The sequence below is a fragment of the Pelmatolapia mariae genome, linkage group LG10_11, assembly GCF_036321145.2.
Source record: "Pelmatolapia mariae isolate MD_Pm_ZW linkage group LG10_11, Pm_UMD_F_2, whole genome shotgun sequence".
NCBI lineage: Eukaryota > Metazoa > Chordata > Actinopteri > Cichliformes > Cichlidae > Pelmatolapia > Pelmatolapia mariae.
In genome coordinates this window covers 18,970,967-18,992,766 of record NC_086236.1, presented here as the reverse complement: position 1 = coordinate 18,992,766, position 21,800 = coordinate 18,970,967, and the positions used below count along the sequence as shown (strand labels likewise).

Below are 21,800 nucleotides of genomic sequence, written 5' to 3'. Positions count from 1 at the left end.
AGTCAAAGCGGCCGCGCTCCTAACTCCAGATGGATGAGTTAAAAAAAAACAAAAACCTCAGAGTTGAAACACTCCATAGAGGCCAGACCGTAAACATGCTGTAAAGTTGGACATTTTAAGCATATGGGGAATAGCTCTCTCTTGAAGCTAGCCTATTGTGACAGCTAGAGGAACTGCAGTTTGTGGCACATCTGCACTGGCTTCAATATTCACCTCCAGAGGTCACGCCTCGATCAGTTCACTCTGAAACATCCAACTTTAGAGCAGAAATAACCATTTTTAGAACCAGGTTTTATCTCTGTGGCATGTTGTCCTCATGAGAACATGCTAAAAGTCTTGAGTCTGCCTTCACTTTTTAGTATTTTGCAAGTAAACTAAGAAATAGGTGCAAAAGTTTACCGTGACAAGTGCAAACATACATGGAAAAAGAGTATTTAAGGGAAAAACAGAGTTTGTACAGTTCAAACCTTTTTTTTTTTCAGTCTTCAGAAATGACTTCCTGTGAGTGAAACAGTTTATAGTTAGTGTTTAAAATACTCCTCCATGAAGAAGGTTTAGTATATAAGACATCCTGAAGAGTTACCAACAGTTACCAAAAAATCCCAAACTATAGAGTACAGTATGAGACCTGATTTGTTCAAAGAGTATTTTCCAAGTATTTAATTATTCATCCCATTTTATTTATTTATGATCGAACGGGTAGTGACAGAAAATAACCATTGTTACTAACCAGGGATGTTCCCTGGTTAGTAACTATTTCATGTTTTGACCTGTGGCCTTGTTATTGAAATACACATTATTGCACTTGCTTGTGGCTGTCGTGGTGTAAATAACTTACTAAACTAACACTGCAGTCATTAACACAGTAATCTTGAGGTCAGTTTTCTATAAGCTTTATCATCATTAAATTAATAGACTGGTGGTGTAAATGTGAGGAGGTGGTGCTGGTTCTTTTTTTTTTTCTTTTTTCTACAGACACTCAGCGGGGGACCAAAAAAATAAAATAACCTATTTCCCATTCCTACAGGAAAAAATCAATAATTAACAGCCAGGAAGTTCCCACTGCAAGCTGTATTATTCACACAACAGGCTGGACAAAGGATCGAAATATCTGACGCCTACCTGTGCACTGAAATGCAACGTGGTTATTTCATCGACAGAGAACAGACAGGGAAGAGTGTTGGCAGCTAAAATATCAGACGGATGCTGAATTACAATGACATTCTTCTCTCTTTCGGTTTGGTGCCTGTACAGCTGACAAAGGTAGGTGTGAAGCAAATTTAAGGGAAAAATAAAAAGAGGGAAACTTGACAGAGAAGTTGTGTGACTTTGTGTGGAAGTGTTCCAACTACTTTGATTTTAACTGAACTTTATTTCTCTTTTTTCTTTCTTTTTTTGTTGCAAAAGTAGGACAAGAACATAGGACATCAGTTCTGGCTGATTACCCTGACCATTCAAACAGAAGTGCCCACGAGATCCAAGAGAGTTATCCTGATACAAGTGGACATAATTGCCAATTTCAGCAGTGTAACAGAAAGTTCTATTACCCATTATTGCTCCTAGGAAATAAATAAGAAAACTGAAATGATAGCAAAATAAAAATATTACTTTTTAAGCACTCTTGCTTACTCTGGGCCATTTTCTTTGATGTGTGTGATCAAAAGGCATAGAGCACTGTGAAATGAGCTCTCTCAGTGAAGATGGTGGTACTGGTGTAACACAATGTGTTCATGGCCTGTGTACTCTTTGCCTTTTTGATCAGGTTAGAAGCTGTGTGCGCACGTGAGTGTGTGTTTGCAGGCAGACTGTTGCAGTCTTACCCTGTGGACTGTTATCTCTCTGTGTTCTCTCCAGCTCAAAAGCTCTCTGCCCCCACTCCTCCTCTCTCTCATCTCTAGCCCTCTCCAGCTCTTTCTCCCTCATTTCTTCGCCTTCCCAGGACACTTTGTGGGCCGGGCTATGCTCTGAGCGGCAAGCAGATGCTGAAGGGAGATTGGGTGCCACACTGCACACTGCGACGCCCCGCCTATTGGCCATACCTCGGACATTAGACATGTCTGAGAGGAAGCTGCTAATCTGCAGAGACACAAGAAAATACCCAGAAAGTTAGGGTAAGGGCAAGCCAGGTAGTTACTATTCAGAAACTCGAAATACAAACAAATTTATACAGGATTTCATGCGTTATTACAAAACAAATCATTATTTCATTCTTTGTGCAATTACACGCACAATCAGAAACATACATAAATTATCAATTGATTGCTTTTTGTAAAAACAATACAATATTCTGCACTGGTGTACGACCTTTCTGTTTTATTTTTCCAACAATTCCAATTGATTTTCTGATACCATTAATTGTTTCTTAATTACTGCCATGAAAGAAGAACTGGGTCATCACCCTATCTGAAGGGCCACACACATGATGAAGTCGCTGCTGTGAAGCTTATTTTAGCCCATCACATGCAGAATTGACTACAAAGAAGACATGAACATGATTATTAAATGTGAGCAGACTTTCTGTATCCTGTAAGCTGATTATCTACATAATAGAGCGAATGTGCTGGGAACATTACTACTTTTTAATCTACCTATATCGTCCTTGTGTCATATTTGATATCAAAACCTAGTTCCTGCCATAAAAACACAGTTTTTATAGTTGAGCTGTGTGTGGAGCCCATGTATTCTTTCTCCAGCACACTGTGGCTGTTTGTCCCAAAGGCTGTTTTTAAAAAATAGGACTAATATAAGAAATAATATTCTTTCTTTTAAATTATAATATAAATTCAGATAAATTAAGGAAGCGCAGCATTATCAAAAGGGACTGGGAGATGTGATGCTCCACAAATATTGATATTGTCATATAAAGTGGATATTACTTTGGATGCTCATTGTTATAGTTTGATATTAAAACTTAAATACTCTTATTTTAAAGCATATAATTCCTGCTTAGCAACCATATTATTCATGTGTTTTCCTAAATGGTCTGACCAACTATTTTTTAGATATTTGCAGTATGAACATATTCAGATAATTAACTTTGTCACAATTTTGTCTGTTCCGCAGGATTTCCCTTGATATAACCTGCCAGTCTGATGAGGGGACTATAAAGCAGACACATAAATATCATAATTAAAACAAGCTATGCACACTTTCGCACACCTGACTGCCTTCACTGGAAGTGGTCCTGTCACCACTGAGTCCTCCTGGTAGAGGGGAGTGGGCAGTTGGGCGCACCATGACCTGGGGAGGGCCCACACTGCTGCCTCCCACCTCACCATAGGTGCTTGTGGTCGCTGGTGAGCCTGATACACGAACGGCTTTAAACTCAATCCCTTCTGCTCCCATGCCAGTCTTGTGCAGCATGTAGCTAGTTTCTGTGGAGATAGCCGAGATGCCCATCCCAGTCTGAATACCGGGGCCTGGATCTGAGTCTTTCCTGAATTTGATTTTTTTCCTAAAGACGATGAAGAGTATGAGGAGGAAAATGATGACAAACGCAAGGACTCCAATGCCAATTATCTCTCCCGGTCCAACGTAAGACAGAGGCTCAGCCTGCACAACAAGAAAAGTAAAATTATTAAAATATTATAATATTATAATAATTTTTTCTAGTTGAATAACGAACAGTTAAGTGTCAGAAAAACTCTAAGGTCATCAGTAAATACACAGATAAAAAGTTGAAAGAAGAACAAGCTTAGAAATAATTCAATAACACTTCAAAAAAAAAGGTCTTTGTTGTCAGATGATTAACATGAACATGAAGTGCTTTTTCCAGCACCAAATTGCCAAAACATACAGTGCTGTGCAAAAGTCATAAGCTACCAGTCAGTTCTTTAGATTGTTAAAAAGTTGTCTTCTCTTGAGCGTTCTGTAGGTCTTTGAAACTTTTCCTTTAGATGCGAGCTTTCACTCCTTTTAAGTCAAGTCCTTGTCCCTGACCATTTTTAGAGGAATGTTTTTTTTTCTTAAGCCACTTAACACTCACCTGTGAATCATTCAAGCATAAAAAAGACACCTTAATCAAAGGATGAACTAGCGCTGTGCCCACATATAACAGAAAACCTAGCAAAGAATCAATTTGAAATTAAATTTTAGGCATTTTTTACTAGCATCCCATTATAAAAGCACATTGTTTGTTCCCATTCGTTCAGTCCAACTACAGAAAATGCAGAGTAACAAAGTTTGACAGATATAAAATTCTGTTGTTGCACCAAAAAGCAGATTCCCAGAGAGCTATTAGCCGAAAAATAGGCATATCTTGGCATGGTGTATTTATATTTGAGGAAGCTGGACAAGTGAATGACAAAAGAATAAATATCTACAACAATATCTGAAAGTCATGTCCTTAAGAAATTCAACAAAGACCTGACACAGGACCTGAGAGGAACACAGTGAAGTTAGTTTACCCCCAAAATATCACAGGGGGCTCATATGAAACCCCCAAACAATTTCTAAATGTTTGTTATTACTCTAAACATAAGATTAATAAGAATCTCATCGCTACATCTGAGACGCTAATTAGCTATTTAAAACGGATGATGAAGTCTTAGCAAAGTTTTGAAACACAAAGCATCTTTTGAGTATTGAAGTAAATAAAATTTTGGTATCGGGAAAATTCATCATCTAAAGCTGGGTATATTTACAACCCTTATGCACTCACTACTCCAAAAGATTATGAGCACATTTTATGGTCTTCCAATTTGGAGGGAGTGATCGAGCTCACAGCTTTTTTGTTTTAATGCAATGCGTGATGAATAAGTTTCGGCAATAAAAATACACATTATCTCTAATGCAAGCACTCAATTAAAAAGAAAAACAAACAAACAAAGCACAAAGTTAACATACATTAGTTGTAAAAGAAGCTTAGTAGATTTTGTCAACTCTGCTGCAGTCCTCCAGGGATTAATGAAGGTACCTTCCTTCTTATAATGTGCCACATTAATTGGGTTTGCAGTCTCAGTATAAGGTATATGGCACAATAAATTCAAGAGCATAACAACTTCAAATAGAAACAGCAATTTAGACATTAATACACTCTCATTTATCTACTGTGGGAACAAAGATACCAAGCTGGTGAATAAGCCTTCCAGGGGGCTGCTGTAAACTCAAAATTCTCAACAACTTCACTGTGTATGCCAAGTCCAATTAGTCCAATTGGTGCGAGCTGAATGCACAAAAAAGCAATTCGAGGAGTTTTTTCGATTATTTTTTCATTTATTCTGTAACATCAAAAATCCAATTCCAAGCGTCGCTCATACGCTACCTGTGTGTCATCCCCAGGATCACCAGGCGCCAGATCATCGCACAGCTGACCCTCGTACCCTTCTGAACAGTTACAGTAGAATGATCCGAATGTGTTCACGCACTCTCCTCCATTTCCGCACGCTTCCTGGTCACACTCGTTGACGTCGTCGTCACATCTGTGGCAGCAAAAACAAGTAAGTAAAGCTTCTATGGGGGACCGCAGTGAATATGATGTTATCAAAGTTAAGGAAAAAGGAAGAATGCAAGCGTGACAGTAAGCTAAAACATTTAAAACTTTTTAGAGAGCGTTTCTTTTCCCAAATGCTGGGAAGATTCCCTATTATTTACATTTAGACGGTTCTGATTTAAAGAATGCAAAGAATGCAAAAAACATGAACACACAGACTCCCACTGAAGAAGCAAATTCCAGCTGAACATCATAAAAGTAATTTTACTGCAGACACATACATGCTCATCTCAGCTTGTCATTTCAAGCATGGTGTCCTGCTGTGCAGCGGCTAGAAGATACATGCAATTCTCTTTTCAATTATTTTCTCTTTGATGGGATTTTCAAAACATTTTGCAAGTCTCATGGAAGAAGGAGAATTTTGCAGAAAGCTTCATGGCAGAACTTTCCGAAGTTTTGCTTTTAAATGATAAAAGTGCAGGTCACAGCTTAGTCATTAATTATACACACTATACTCATTAAGGCCTGGATGTGCTGGCCAGTGATATCCTCTCATTATTATTTTAAATGATGAATACTTTATCCCATAATTAAAAAAGTTAATGAAGTTGTCTCACATTAGTTTTATTAACCTATGAAATAGATCAGTAATAACGAGAAAATGTCAAGTTTTGTGGCTTTTTCAATAGCGAAATTCTATATTGTATTTTTTATTGTAATGCATATATTTTAGCGCTGGAAGAAAAAAACAACAACAACTCCACAGCCACCTGAATTCAACAGCTATTTGGTTGTTATGGTTTCAATCTGTGTTTAACATTAATTATTAATGATATAAATAATCTGGTGCCTGAAAAAACAATAATATTTTTCCATAGTTTTATTAGTGTAAGGATAATTGAATTTAAATTAATCAAATGAATTTTTAAAATCCAAGTCAAAAGCATAAAAAAGCCAAAAGCAAAACAAAAAAATTCCTCTGTGGGGGGAAAGTGCCCTCTGCTGGTGGCTCTGTGGAACAGCCGCATGAGCAGAGAGGTTATTTCAAAGGCAATTACTAAGCTGTAATTAAGAAGACAGCTAGAGAATGATTATGGGCTTTTCAACTTAAATTATGCAGAATTAAATTAGAACCACTAACCCCCCACCCCCACCCCAATAACAACTAATGTGGGCTAATGAATGGGATTTTGAGTCCAGCACATGCTCTTTCAAGTTTTCACTGAGAGGGAGGGAGATACAGACGTTGAGTATCTTAATAATGAGCACCGTACGGCTCTCATTGTTTACGTACTTTCTAAACAGGACACAGCATTTGTCAACACTGCTGTTACAGCCGGTTATTAAGGCTAGAAAGTGTGAGCGATTCCAGGCTATTATATCTTACATAAGTCCCCCGAGTCCAGTAGGACAGCCACAGAGGAATGCGCTGCCTACAGGCTTGCAGTCTCCACCATTCTGGCAGGGGTTTGGCATGCAGGATGTCAGTTCAATTTCACAGCGCCCCCCAGTGAATCCAACACTGCAAGTGCACATAAAACCTGTGGAAGAGACATTTTACGTGTCGAATAACAATATCTGAAAATTATAACTAATATCAACTATTGTGCATAATACTCATAAATGATAATGATCAATGATACAACAACAAGTTATCAAAATAAAATGATTAAAAATAGTAAAATCAGAGTAAAAATAAAGTAATGAATGTGTCCCACAGCAAGGCACATACACATGATCATGTTTTTTGTATATATGCACACACCTCCAGAGGGAAGGCTACTGCAGATTGCTCCGTTGAGGCAGGGCTGACTGACGCATGGATCTGGATAAAGTACGCAGCCCAGTTTGACCTCGCTGAGCCCTGCTATCTCAGCATAACGGCTCCTTTTATTCTGGAGCGGCAGCTCATTTCCGTTCAGCATCAGCGAGCCCAGGCACCCCTGGAAGCCGTCCTGAGCTCTCGGAGGGCCCCTTACGCCACGCTCTGCAAGCCCTGGCCCTCCCTGGCTTCTCCCTGACCCAGGGCCTGGCCTCTCACCTTGCCCATTTAGTGGCCTGACTTGGGCCCCAAAGAAAAATGATGAATCTGGTGCCAAAGGCCAAAGACGAACCGGGGCTCTGGCTGCCCGGCGACGTTCCACATAACTGTCATCCAATGACAGGAGAGTGTAGTTCATAGTCAGCTCCAAAGTGACTGCATGCCACAGGCCATCATTTATCGGTCTGCCAGAGATACCCATAATGCCAAGGGTGTTGTCACAGTCCAACTGAAACCAGAGTCGACCGCCTTCAATCTGTGGAAGGAAAGAAAAGTGTTGGAACTAAATAATTTGCAGTGCCTCAATAATGCTATGCTTTTTATTAATAATAAGTGTTATAAAGTTATATAGTGTAGTATTAAGTGGACACAGCCCTGAAAAATAAAGGCATGAGACCATGTGTCCTTGGGGAGTAGAAAGCTGCAGACTCTCGCTCACGCTTGCCTGGGAAAATGTAGATAAGAGGGGACCATCTCTAGTGGAAAGTTACTGAGACACTGTTGTTTAGACTACAATGAGAGAGCTTCTGTAATAAAACTGTTAGGAGCACACCACCATTTTGAGATCAGCGGCAGCGTGTCATGCAGGACGCATCTCCCTTCTAGAAGTAATAAAGTGCTAAATGGTCTACTGAGCAGTGTTTTGTCTTCCATCGGATGCCTCTGACGAATCAAAAGAACTCGGTGAAGTGTGATATTAACAAAAAGTTATATCTTCTGAACAATACCTGATGATGTTTTTTAAAAAACATTTACTGAGAAACATGTTTCCTTCTAACAGGAAATGAGCAGCTAGTGTTTTGCATGACCGCCCAAAAAGCATACCCTGTAACCTCTACCTTAAGCATGGTGCAGGGGTTAACCCGTGTGAACATAATGACTCCTCTTCTCTGAAGTGTTCTGATCCTGAGGCCGAGCTTCATCTCTCCACTCTGGCCACTCGCTGTCACTCTGTACTTGATGTAGCTGTTTCCAGAGAAACTCAGCGAGGTCTGGCCTGCACATTTGTAACACACAGAGAAGCGGGAAAAGTTTCAGGTTACACTAAACCACACAAAAAAAAAAACTAATAATGAAATACACTGCAAACATACTCATCAAGCTAAATCAGAAAGATAGAAGTTATACAAACTGCAGGCATGCCAAAACACACCTGCACAGTCATCTAGTCTCTCGGGCTGACACTGGCAGACAGATGGCGCAGTAGGACCAGAACGCACACACTGCATATCAGCTGGACAGGACTGACCTTCACAGAGCTCCACAGGGGTGGGGCATGTCCCTCCTGTTTGAAAAGGGGTAGAAATATAAATATTATTTGTCATCATGTGAAAAGCCTTCAGATTTACATTATTCTTTCATTAATTTATTTATATTTGCATGCATAATATATGCCTCTGTAGTTTTTGTATTTCCTTTTTTATAGAATGCAAAATGTATACTACATAAGCAAAAATTCAGTATGTTCTCATTCAGATATTTCAGGATTTTACTGATTTTTATATGAAAACTATCAACCAATGCCGTTCATGAACTGATGATACGTGTTTGTGACACTGATTCTGTGAAGGTTCCAAAATCAGTGTAGTACAAACCGGGACAGGTGCAGGTCTCTTTGCGGCTGAACGTAGGCGACACCAAGCTGACCCTTTCTGTGCTGTAGGTGACAGGCGAGCTCCCGTCCATCACAAGTGTGTTTTCACACACTCTATCCCCACACTCCAGCTCGCCAGAACAAGCGCTGCTCACCACCACAGCCCCAGCTAGCACACCTCGAATCTGACCCTGCGCTGCCCCCTCCTCCAGCTTTGCAGACAGCTCTTGCTGGGAGTAGAACACACCCATGCGTCCACTGCCCGGCGTCTCTGGCCTCTCCATGGCTAGAAGCAGGTCCACATCCGATGTCCCCATCACTGGCTGTACACCGAGTATGTGAAGAGGATCCTGCTGCCCTGGTGACCATTTCCATCCACCTAGTCCCCGTAACGTTAGCTTAATTTGGCTAAGGTAGCGACTAAGTAAGTCCTCTGGGGACAGCAAGTTGAAACGTAAGGTCAGAGCGCTACGCAGCATGACGTCTGTCACTTGTTCGACCTGGATGGAAACGTCAGCTATCACAGCAAAACGTCCATCGCTCACTGTAGCGTTCATCTGGTACCTGAGAAAAGGCAAGAAAACATACTGAATTGTTACACCAAAAAGTTTTCTTTTTTCCATATCAGTGTTTTGTTTTCCTGTGTGTTTGTGTGGTCTAGCGTTCACCTGCCAGGTTCCAGGCCTGGCAGCGCTACAATGCTGCCATCCTGTCTGTTGACCTTAAACATGCTCTTGGGCTGAGGCTTCTGGGTAAATGACAAAACGTCACTCAGGTCACGGTCAGTTGCAGAGATCCGACCGATCGGGCCACCTGGAAAGGTATCCGTGACCATGACGATGAAGATCTCCAGAGGGGAGACAGTCGGCTTGTACTGACTGTTCCCAATGACCCTCAGAAATACCCAGGAAGAGGAGGAGAGACTAGGCTTGCCAGAATCAGTTGCCTGAGAGAGACAAAGTTATAAAAAAAAGTTATAATGACACTTAACAGCAAAGAAAGTTCTACAGTAATAATAAGGTCTTGCTTTAGTGGGTTGAATTTACACTGGTGTTAAAGTTTTAACTTTAACTTTTTAAAACCCAAAAGCTCCTAACCTGGATTTCAAGAGTGAATTCTCTGGGGGCTTCAGGGCCAAACACACGGTTAGACCTCAGAGTCCCAGTCTGGTCCAAGGAGAAGAAGTTTCCCTCATTTCCTGACTTGATCCGAAACTCAAAGGGAGGACCATTTTTAGGGGAGTCTTTGTCGCTGACTGATAACTGGAGCAGGGTGGTGCCAGCAGCTTGGTTTAGCTGGAAGTAAGAAAGTGAAGTTGAGACAACATTGAACTAATAATATAAATATAGACAGCAAACACGCTCAAACATACCTGTATGACCACCGTGGAATTGGGAGGATTGAAAACTGGGGGGTTATCGTTAACGTCAGAGATATCGATGTTGATTGTGACTGTGGAGGACATCGCAGGAGAGCCACTGTCAAACGCCTGTACCGACAAAGAGTACCTGGACACCTGAAGAAGAGAATGTGATTGCCATATCTGTATGTACATCAGGCAGTGTGGCAAGCACTCTTATGCTCACATAATGTGATATTTCATTGAGTGTTGACCTTGATGGGACCTGGTATTTTCTGTCCTGACTGTGCTCATGAACCAGAAAATTACAATTGATTGTTTATGAGATTTTGTACTTAAACATGCATCCTTACAAGTTCTCTGTCAAGCTTCTTGTTGACTTTGAGAAGTCCTGCTACAGGGTCAATCCAGAAGTGGTTGTTTCGGTCACCTTTCAGGATAGAGTAGGTGATACGCCCATTCACTTGGCTATCCAGATCTTCAGCCACTACCTAAAAAACAGACACCCGGAGAAAATGGCCTGATTTCCTTGGGGTCAAATACAAACTGGCTAAAGACCAGAGAGAACGAAGGGATGACAACATTGACTTTGAACCTGAAAATAATCAGGATTAGATGGACATCAACATGATCAATGTATTAGCATTAATAAAAAACAAAATAAAGTCGAATAAAGTTTTCTGTCTATCCATTCTCTTCCACTCATTCAATTCAGGGTTTTTTACACTCAAATTAGTTTCAGGACCACGGACAGCACATGAGGTTGCCACGCCCTAACACTTAACTGTTTTTAGTGGCGGATATACAGAAACTCAGCAGTGTGCACTTTGACAATACGTGAGATATAGATCACAGATAGATACACAAGATTCATCCACAAAATCTAAAATACAGTGGTACTGTTAACAGCACCAGTTGAAGATCATAGAAATTTGATTTTCAGATTTCCCCTTGAAGTTATTTAAGTTGTCTTAATACAAGAATGCTATAGAAGGTGATGTCAAAATGTTGTCACACAATTTACAGTCCTACATCAGAGCCTATCAATTACTGAAGCTTGTTTCCAATATAACGAGTCTCTATTGGAGTGATTAGGCTATTTTGCCCCATTTAGTAAATCTGGCCTTAAATCTTACCCTTGTAACTGTCTGCCCAACAGATGCATCCTCGCTGACCAGTAAATTGTAGATGTCCTGACTGAAGGCTGGAGCGTTGTCATTGACATCCATAAGTTCAATGGTTACCATTGTAGCTGTGCTAAGAGGAGGGTTGCCATTGTCCCAGGCCTCAATAGTGAGATAATAGTCCTTACACACCTCAAAGTCCAAATCATCAGCCACTGAAATAGAACCTTAACACACATATCAGTAGATATTCATTTTTTTGAAAAAAAAAAATTCCCTGCCTTTAAATTTCACAATAACATGGCACAAGCCACACACAGAGATATCTACTCACCCCATTTCCTGTCTATGGTGAACTTTCCTAACTCATTACCCGACCGGATGTTGTATGTGATCTCAGCATTAGGTCCGATGTCAGCGCTTGTTGCCAGGACTCGCACCACCTCGGTTCCCACGGCTACATCCTCGGGGACAGTTACAGCATAGTCTCTTCTCTGGAAGACTGGAGCATTGTCATTCACATCCAGCACTAAAATGGTCAAATCAACCTGAGGAAGACACACAAGACTGTAAAACAGCACCTAACCACTTTACTGCACTGCTTCCAGCACCGATAGTTCAGTTTCACCACAAGGCAGAAGGGACCACAAGCACATACAGAAGCTGTACAGAAAAATATGCTTTAGTAATAAAATAGGAAGCTGAGGCAAAATCCAACTAAAATCTGTGCCTTCTATAGGGTGAGAGAGTTTGGTGGCTACTAGATGAATGCTATTTTGACTCTATAGAATATAGAGTCACAAGTTCCACCTACTTAATACAGGACACCACTAATCCTATTACAGTAGTTTTGCTTTTATGTCATTGTGGCTATGACAAACATCTACTACAAGTAACAGAGCAACAACTACTCCTCTCTATATTTGTAATGAAAGTGACACCTACTTCTAAAAATAATGCCATTCCCAGCATTTATGGTCAGTGAATGAGTAAAATTAAAGTTTTCTTCTAAAATAAAACAAAGTTTACTTTTAAATAGCATCTGTAAGACACAACCCTAGTTTCAGATTTGCCACGTATCTGTTTTCCACCTTTTCTACACCATTTCTCTCTGTAACTGCGTCGTTTTTTCTGTTCCACACGGTTCATATGACTACGAGCTATCTTAATTAAAATCTAATTGGGGATTTACCTAATCTCTTCAAGGATCATGTGTTATTCACCTGATTTTTTTCAGATTTCAGATTTACCTGAAAAACAAGATTATGTTACCCAAAAAACATAAATGCTGCAAACACTGTTATAAATGTCAGTTTAGTTCAAAAGTGCATTTTTATTATTTATTATTTTATTTAGTCTTTCAATTATTCATTCATTTCAGAACAAGTGGCTTTTTTTGTATCAGGAGCATCAGGGCGTAAATATTTCCTACAGTAACGTTTGGTAGACTTAACATTGATTGTAGACACAATCAATACTGAATGTGGGTCACTTGGACTACCCACCAACCTGTGAGGACAGTGCCCCCTGTTGTCCAGCTCGATCAGTGGCCTGCACACGAACACGATAGGAGTCCCGGCTCTCTCTGTCCAAAGACTTCTCCAGAACTACTACTCCAGTTACCGGGTCGATGGAGAAGAACCCATTCACTGAGTCCACCAGAGAATACAGCACTGTACGGTTGAGACCTGGAAAAAACACATTCATACTAACTGTTCACAATATATTACATCTTGGCTCATAATCTTGCTCGGACACTAAAACAGTACATTATTTTTTAATAATTTAAAGTTTAAAACTTTCTGAATACATCATCACTGCCTGACATTACTTATCTAACACCAGCTTACCTTCATCTGGGTCGCTGGCTTGTAGACGGGTGAGCAAAGCCTTAGGCGAAGCATTCTCATACACGCTCGCCAGGTAATGAGTGGATGAGAAGAGGGGGGCATTGTCATTCACATCTAACACTTTGAGAAAAATATCAGAGCGACAGAACAGGCCTCCCCCGTCAGTTGCCTGGGCGATGAGTTTGTAGCTGGGGGCCAATTCCCGGTCCATCACAATGGCTGTACGCAACTCACCTAAGGGCATAAATGGGGAGGTACAAAAAGAGATTTTTGTTTGTTTGTTTTTGTTACAAACCCTTGAAATTAAATATGTAAATGTACCGGTGTTTGCATCCATGTAGAAATCTTCAACCCCAATGCCAAACAGTGAATACTGGATCTCAGCACTGGAGCCTGAGTCAGCATCTGTTGCACCCACTCTTAGAATGCCCTTGTTAATGGGAATGTCCTCAGGAAAAGAGGTGCTATACACGGCCTGTGATAACACAAAAGCATATGCAGAAATTAAAGTGCACAGTAATAGTAACACTAACCATTCTAGTTAAAAAAAATGCATCTGTCTAATACATTAAAAAGACATCCAACTACTGGGCACTTGATCCATTATTCCAGCTAATAGAACAGGGTCAGCTAAGTTCCCTTTTATCACCCAGTGTCCATTTCTGCCAGTGACTGACTGGAGAAATGGAGCTTAGTGGCCTCACAATTTCATCAAACACGGACCAGCAGCGGCAACGGCAATTTAGCACACCCCACCCTGTTCTGTTGGCTCTGCTGAATCTTCTAACGTTCAGATTTAAAATATATAAAGGTGAAACACCTAGTAACCAGTCAAAGGTTTGAAAAATGCCAATAATTTGTTTTATATCATCTTTGCATTTTTGTTTGTTGAACAAAATAAAAATTCAAAGCATTAAATTGGGGATTTTCTAATATTTATAGCCTGATTAATCACTTAACAAAAAAAAACAAGAAAGGAGCAAGCACCAGCTAAGAGTTTGAAATCGTTACTACTAGAAAAACGCCATTAATATTACTACTACTACTACTCTTCCTATGAAAAAAAAAAACATTAGAAAAGATGCCCAAACAGCAGTTAGAGTTCATTCTGTGGCAATGTGAGTGTCATTTTGATCCAGTTGTTGCTGTCGCCATGTAACGTCAGACTAATCACTTTGTAGTTATAGTGTTGGCTCGTGCGAGAAGGGGAAAAAAAGACTATCAGAGGAGAACAGGGAGCATTTCAAGGAGTTTAGAGTTTTGAGGGAAAAAGAAAGTTTCTCAACTAATTATGTGAAACTGAAGAACTGCAGAATTTTACTAAATGAAAGGAGAGCCCCCAGAAGACTTCACAGTCCAATTATTCTCTCATTTCACAAAGATTTTCCTCTCCTAGATTGTCTTTTTGAGGCTAACTCTAAATGTAGGGTGAATGTTGGAGTTGGAAGGTAGGAAATAGCACAAGGGACTCAACTTAATTGGCTTTATCATGATTACTGTCTTTTATTTGTGTAAATTCTCAAACTTGTGTAATTCAAAGAGAACCATTCATCGGTTTAGTACGCTATTAGATTAAGACTGCATTATGCACTCCATAAAAGCACTATGTAAAAGTCAGTTTATACATAAATTACAACACTTGGCCTGAAATATAATACAAAGACAATTTGGCTGAATTTGCAGCGAGTTAGTACTTCGATGCACTTTAGAACAAAGTATCAATATTTGAAGTGAGCAAATCCAGTTTTACTCGTGAAACCACAGACTTTGCTTTTCTTTACTAAGTCATGAATATGCAGATTTGAACATTATTCAACACAGCTGAATTTCCAGAGCTAAGCCAGCGTTAAGATTACCCAAAAGAAAGTTCATCATTGGGGGAACTGGGAATCTCCACTAATCTTGATGCTCTCATTGGGATTGAAAAAGAAAACAATTTAAATGAGACTTAAAATGATTAAAAATTCCTTCTTTGATAAACAGCTTTTGTTTTCCCCATTCAGTCCACAAACACAATGCCCTAACTTACCTTTTCACTAATAAGCATACATGACTGCATGCATGGTCACAAGCAATGCATTCTCTCTGTTTATAGACAGAAAATTAACTGGAATATGGAGACAAACAGCAGATAGAGCCAATTACTCTGCAATGCTCTATACATTCCACAAGCTCCTCTCAGTTTGTTTACTTTGCATATTTTCATTTTGCACACTTTCCATTTGTCTTTATCCCTGACCTGGTTGCAGATGGGTCTGTTGTCATTTGCATCCATGACTGTAACCTCCACTGCGGTGTGAGCGACATAAAGGCCATCGCTGGCAGTGATGTTGAGCAGGTACCAGTCCTGCTGCTCGCGATCCAGCAGACCACTTACATAAACCTTCCAGTCCCCCTGCACAAGGGTCAGGCCAAACACTCCTCGTGGATTTCCCCCTGGAGATCATACAGATGAGAATTAAAGCGCTGACACTAAAAAGTGAAGAAAGGAGTGAAGATGTATTGTATTAAATGTAAACAAACTGCGAGTCATTACTCATTCGCAAGATGAATGAGAACAAGATTCTCTCCAACCGCACATAAAAAATGATGCAGGCACCCTTTGGTGCAATCAATAACCATCTTCATAATGTAAACCAGACGGGTAGGGCAGCGGCCGTGGCCCTTCAAAGTTTAAAAGTTTGACCTTTTATGACACTTTCATTCGGCCGATCTGTATTTTTTAAATGCCAGAAAACAAGGACAAAATACATCATCCACAATCATTACCACACAGTGTGTTGTGAATGGACGTGCTCTTACTCATTATCAAGGTCAGAGTTTTGCTGGAGAGGCCAAGCAATGCTCTTTATTATTTTCATTTTTTTTTTAAAAAGAGCGAACGCATAAAGTAATGGGTAAGGCTGTGAAAGAGAATGATCAATTCATCAAGTGCATTTCATTAGAAGCACCTGCCTGATAATTCTATCCATCAGCCACGAGCCCGTCCCAGCTGTCATAGTGCAAAAACTTCTTTTTTCTTCACATGAGTGTAGATTAAGGTTTTCTACAAAGCATTTTTGTTTCATAGTATAATGGGCACTTTGTAATATTAAAATGAAAAAAATATATATACAAATTAAAGGAAAGCTGTTTTTGGCATATCAGTTCAAATTAATTTATATCTTGACCTTTGGAACAGAAACCATGTTAGACCAATAAATGATTTTGATGCAGCACAGCCTCATCTCATTGCAAGACGAAGAGTTACTGCAGCACAGAGTGCGCGGGACAGCATTCTGTTAGTTGTCTCAGTGTCCTCACCAGTGATACAAAAGCTGACGAGGCGGTTTTGATCCGTGCCATCTCGATCTTTGGTTTTCAGAACGGCCACCACTTCACCGAGGGGATCGCTCTCCTTTACGGCACCTCGGTACAGCTCCCTCTCAAACAGTGGCGGGTTGTCATTGACGTCTGACACAGTGATGGTCACCACTGTGGTGGAGGAGAGAGGCAGTAACTCGGCCAGATCAGACGCTACTACTTCAAAGCTGTAGCTGGAGCAGGCCTCGTGGTCCATCTGACTCACTGTGGTGATCCAACCTGTTTTACTGTCAATGGCAAAGACAGAAGTGGTAGACACAGGCCCGGAGAAGGAGCTGGCATCCCTTGTCAAGTCTAGATTGTAGGTGAGCAGAGGACCAAGGCTGTAGGTTACCTGCAATTCAAATAAAGGATACATAGCAGCGCCTGTAGCTCTCTGGATTTAGAAAAATGCTTGTTTTAAAGTATCACAAACATATGATTCACAGTTTAACCTGACTGTCACACACCTGCCCATTAGAGCCCCAGTCTGGATCAAGAGCACGCACTTGGACCACTCTGGTCCCCACAGGCATCCCCTCCATCACCGTTGCTACATAGGTGCTGGTCTCAAACAGCGGCTTGTTGTCATTGACATCCAGAATCTATAAAACAATAAATCTGCTTCAGCTGAACAAAGTCTAAATGAAAAGACAGCACAATTACCCCCTTCTTACTATTTTAATTAATTTATCACATAAATCTGCAATTATTTCATGAAATCCATAATTGCATATGCACATTTCCCTATTCAACTGAAAAACAGAAAGCAAATGCTATCCTTCTGCAGGGCATTGTGGTACCAACCTTAACTTCCAGATCTACAGTGGAGACTGACTCAATCAGGTCTCGTCTTGTTGTTGCTGCAACTTTAAAGCGGAAGATGCTGACCTCTTCATAGTCTAGCGGATTCACCAGACGGATGAGACCAGTCTCCTTCTCCACCAGGAAGGTCCCCTCCTGGTTGCTGTCAAGCGTCTCCCCTGCAATTGCACTAAAGAACCCGGTCTGTCCAGCACCCATGTACACAGACCCCAGGGCGGTTCCTACCGCTGTGTCCTCAGGGATGGTGAAGGAGTACTGAGGCTGGCTGAACGAGGGAACGAATGCATCTGGAGGGACTACGTGGATGAAGGCGGACACCAGGGAGTGCTTAGCCGGAGAACCACCATCTGTGGCTTTGACAAAGAAGGACAGCACAGTGCCCTGGAGGTGGTCCACTGTGCTTTTAGTCATCATCCAGCCACTGTCTGGCTCCACCTGAGCACCAGCAAAATCACAAGGCTATTTAAATCAGCTTTTGGGAGTTTTTTTTTAAACTGTTGACATTTGTAGTTATGTGTTTAATTCCAAACCACAAGAGTTTTTGCTATTTTTATATCATTTTGATTAACATTAATAAAATACAAGGAGAACGTCACGGTTTTATGTGCACAAACTGAACCGCAATGCCCTTCAAGCTTCACCGCGACATACAGTGTTTATAAGTTGCAGCTATATTCCTTTAATCCCATGGTGTTTCGATTTATTTATAGCCCACATTTATTTAAATTTAATTGTATTTTCAAAATTGACCAAAGCATCAACACTAATGCAACATCATTTTGGTTAGATGATTAAAAATACATAATCTACAGCAAACAGATGGCTTTTAATCCCCTGAAGTGGGAATGGAGGGTCATGTGAAAACATTCCTTAATTGAAAATCAAGTTTACCGCTAACAGAGTTTGTGCTTTAATGAGTTTTAAATCAATTTGTTGCAGTTTGCATGTGGTTGCATTTTTATGTGATTTTATGTGTTGCATAGATATTAATTCATGGGATAACTTTTCTTTTTACAAAGGGCAGTCAAAAAGAAGTTGAAAAGCAGCATGCACTGACCTCCAGAACATCGACCAGAGATAGGCGTGCCTCACTGTAAAGTGAGTATGTGATCCTTCCATTAGACCCAGCATCTGGGTCAGTGGCCTGGATCTGAGTGACAAGAGAACCTTTGGCAACATTTGCTTTAATGCTCATACGATACTCCACTGCTCTGAACCGGGGGGCGTTGTCATTCTCATCTGCAAGAACCACCCGTACCGTGCAAAATGATGCACGGCCTGGAAAATAAAAACACAGATACATTTAATATGCACAAATGATACAGATTAGCGCTGGGTATTGTCACTGATTTCTATAGCTGATTTAATTCTGATTCACAAGGTCCCAATTCAATTTGATTTGATTCAATTTTGACTCAGACAGTCAGAAATATTAAAATATTCTGCAGTAGTTTAAAAACCAAACATTACTTGATGCTGCTGAAGTGAAGCAGAGCAAAGTTACAGAGGTTTTATTAGAGACATTTAAGTGTTTTGGAATTTGGCAAAATTTGGCAAAATTTCTTCAATATTGAACAGCAGAAATGAGGCTTTCTTGTCAGAGGTCATTTTTGAAAAAAAAAAACAAACAACAACAACAAAAAAACAGCGGGCGACAGCGCTGAACACAATGGTAAACTGGTGTGCAATAAGCAAGCAAATAATGCAAAAAACAGAGATTTAAGATGGGAAACTGTTCTTGAAGTACACTGAGAGAGTGAAAGAGCTCTGCAGGAAGTGTGATTTCATCGTAGTAGAAGCAAAACTGCCAAAGCAAAAGGGAATTCATGACGGTGTTTATCAAATAGTTTTGATCTTCTTTTGCTGCTGGTTCAATGTATTTTGCTCGGAGAGTAACGAAACCCGCAGCTTCGGAACCTGTGAGATGTCGGCTTTCAGTAGTTTGTGTTTTTGCGGTATCCGTTTACTTGCTCTCATTTGTTGTTTTAACTGTTTGGCGGTTGTTGGAATAGTTTCGTGAGCTTTAACCTGAGATTCTCAGGTTAAAGCAGAATACATTTATATTTAAAATCGATTTAGGATTAATGAATCGATGCACAACAGGAAAAAAGTCTATGCACCTTCAACGCAACATGCTAACTCATGGTTAGTATGGACGTTCCCGAAAGTGAATGATGGCATTTAGTTTACCAAAGTAAACTGCAGGGGCAGCCCCGCAAAGAAAAAGCTAATGAAGGAAATTTGCCCAAGGCTAAAGCTATCCAGATGTCAGAGGCCAGCAGCCTCAGTATGAGCAATAGAAGCATCAATGCAGTTACCAGGAAAGTTGTGAAGACAAGTGAAAAAGAGGAAAGGGTTGATTTCCTGTTATTTATAATTCCTGTAATTATAAAAATGCTGGGAAATGATGATGTATGTAACCAACTTTTGTTATATAAATCTATTGCACCTGCTCTTTTTTGGTGAAGGCCAAGTAAAGGTGGGTGTACAGCAGCTCAATTTCAGTCAATTTTTTATAACTCTTTCCAGTAGCAGAGCTCTTTATTTTCAGTTATTTCAGTGAGAGCAGTTTGGGGTGAAACTGTAAAGTTAAATAACTTAAATAAACTTTTTAAACAAAAAATATTTTGTGTTGAAGAAAAGTTTATTTTTATTTTTATATGCTCTCAGTTATTGTTATTAGAAAGAAAATTTGGTCATGCGGAGAAATAAAACAGGAAAATGAAATTTGCCAAGAAAATTGCAATCGGAGAATCTCTACTTATATTAGCTGATTTGAAGATGGCTTTTTAGGGAAACAGTTACCTCCACCATCCAGGGCCATCACAGTTAGCACCATGTCCTTGTTGAAAGGGTTTTCTCGGTCTAATTTCTGAACAGTGGAAATCACCCCATCTGCATCAATGGTGAACTGAGTTTTCCCCAGGTCGTTGATGAATGAGTAGGTGATCTGTCCGTACAGTCCAGAGTCCTCATCTGTTGCGCGGACCTGTATGTCCACACATAAATTCATCAATATTCCTCATTATGTTATTTCGTATTCATTAATTGGCTTCAGTGCACTGAAAAAGTGAAATTACCTGAATGACCTTTGACCCTTCCGGTGCATTTTCCTGGACCTCAGCCAAGTAGAACCTCTGGCTAAATACTGGGCTGTACAGGTTAGCTCCCAGGACACGTACAATCACCTGTGAATCACCATCGCAACATCACTCCATCATCATTATCCTCACTGTCTGCTGACATGTTGCTGTTGCCATCCCAATAAACATCACCGGCTGATTTGTCAAACACGATCAAATCAAAAAGGCAAAGCAGTAGTAAGAACACCAGGGTTGTGAATAATTAGTTACTGATTTGAATTAAACACGAGCCACAGATACTGACACCTCCGTGAAGAACTGCTGCACACATATTTCATGCATGTCAGAAGAAGAACTTTAAGAATGGGGTGATGTGTTATTGCAACAGAAATGTGTGATATATGACCCAACCCCCCCCCCCCCACCCTCAAATCTCCCATTTGTAATTACCACTAAGAGACAGATGTGAGTGTTTTTTCCAGCTGGCAGCTTATCCTCAAAGTAAATCTGATACGGCGAGACATTAACCTCCCACTGTGGAGCTGGCAGTTGTGAGAAACAGCAGTTACACTGAGCAGCAGCAAAGGTTGGTAATAATTTTGACAGGCCGGTGAAGAAGGTCAGCCCACTTTCTGTGTATAAGGACTACTGAGACTTAAAAAAAGACCAAATCAGCTGACAGAACTAATACGTAACTGCCAAAAGTTGTCTCACCTGAGCAGTGCTGGTGAAGACTCCATCCGACACAGACACATTGAGTTGATAGGAGAGTTTCATGCCTTGTCTCCTCTTGTTAGACAGACGAAGCACCCCCGTATCTGGCTCCATCATAAAAGTCATTTTCTCATTTCCTGAGAGAATACTGTACCTGAAGGCGGAGGAAGAAGAGAGAGCTTGTGTTGCTTACGGTCTACAAAGTTATTTTGCTCAAGAGGTGCTGCAAATTACAAGTGTCTACTTATCTTGAGGAGGTGCTGAGCCAAAACTGCTTGAGAAAAATCTAAATAAAGCCTCGTGTGAAACTGAACCAGGATTACTGGGATTTTAGTAAACCAAACCACAGCACTGTGCTTTTCAAGAGGTGACAATCTGAAAAATTCTTAAAGAGGATTTTCATCTAGGTTCAAAGGTAAATCAATTCTACAGAGAA

At 40.4% G+C, this 21,800-nt stretch overlaps 1 protein-coding gene across 4 annotated transcripts in view; it reads right to left on the bottom strand.

The window, feature by feature from the left end:
- The window catches only part of LOC134637718 (protocadherin Fat 3), a 68,300-nt gene that overhangs the window by 11,499 nt on the left and 35,001 nt on the right, over window positions 1–21,800 (bottom strand). For 2 of the 4 annotated variants that reach the window (XM_063488220.1, XM_063488221.1), the window contains exons 24-48: window positions 21,365–21,518; window positions 20,648–20,755; window positions 20,373–20,556; window positions 18,625–18,845; window positions 17,550–18,002; window positions 17,213–17,347; window positions 16,704–17,097; window positions 15,640–15,836; window positions 13,722–13,875; window positions 13,401–13,634; window positions 13,060–13,238; window positions 11,885–12,098; window positions 11,563–11,777; window positions 10,780–10,917; window positions 10,439–10,582; window positions 10,164–10,361; window positions 9,735–10,012; window positions 9,068–9,630; window positions 8,626–8,757; window positions 8,312–8,469; window positions 7,197–7,728; window positions 6,819–6,972; window positions 5,264–5,420; window positions 3,160–3,552; window positions 1,821–2,076 (exon numbers count right to left, since the gene is read on the bottom strand). In XM_063488220.1, coding sequence (XP_063344290.1) covers window positions 1,821–2,076; window positions 3,160–3,552; window positions 5,264–5,420; window positions 6,819–6,972; window positions 7,197–7,728; window positions 8,312–8,469; window positions 8,626–8,757; window positions 9,068–9,630; window positions 9,735–10,012; window positions 10,164–10,361; window positions 10,439–10,582; window positions 10,780–10,917; window positions 11,563–11,777; window positions 11,885–12,098; window positions 13,060–13,238; window positions 13,401–13,634; window positions 13,722–13,875; window positions 15,640–15,836; window positions 16,704–17,097; window positions 17,213–17,347; window positions 17,550–18,002; window positions 18,625–18,845; window positions 20,373–20,556; window positions 20,648–20,755; window positions 21,365–21,518 — 5,945 coding nt within the window. Of the gene's footprint in view, window positions 1–1,820; window positions 2,077–3,159; window positions 3,553–5,263; window positions 5,421–6,818; window positions 6,973–7,196; window positions 7,729–8,311; window positions 8,470–8,625; window positions 8,758–9,067; window positions 9,631–9,734; window positions 10,013–10,163; window positions 10,362–10,438; window positions 10,583–10,779; window positions 10,918–11,562; window positions 11,778–11,884; window positions 12,099–13,055; window positions 13,239–13,400; window positions 13,635–13,721; window positions 13,876–15,639; window positions 15,837–16,703; window positions 17,098–17,212; window positions 17,348–17,549; window positions 18,003–18,624; window positions 18,846–20,372; window positions 20,557–20,647; window positions 20,756–21,364; window positions 21,519–21,716; window positions 21,750–21,800 lie in introns of those variants that run through there. The other 2 variants (XM_063488222.1, XM_063488223.1) reach the window with 2 other exon arrangements.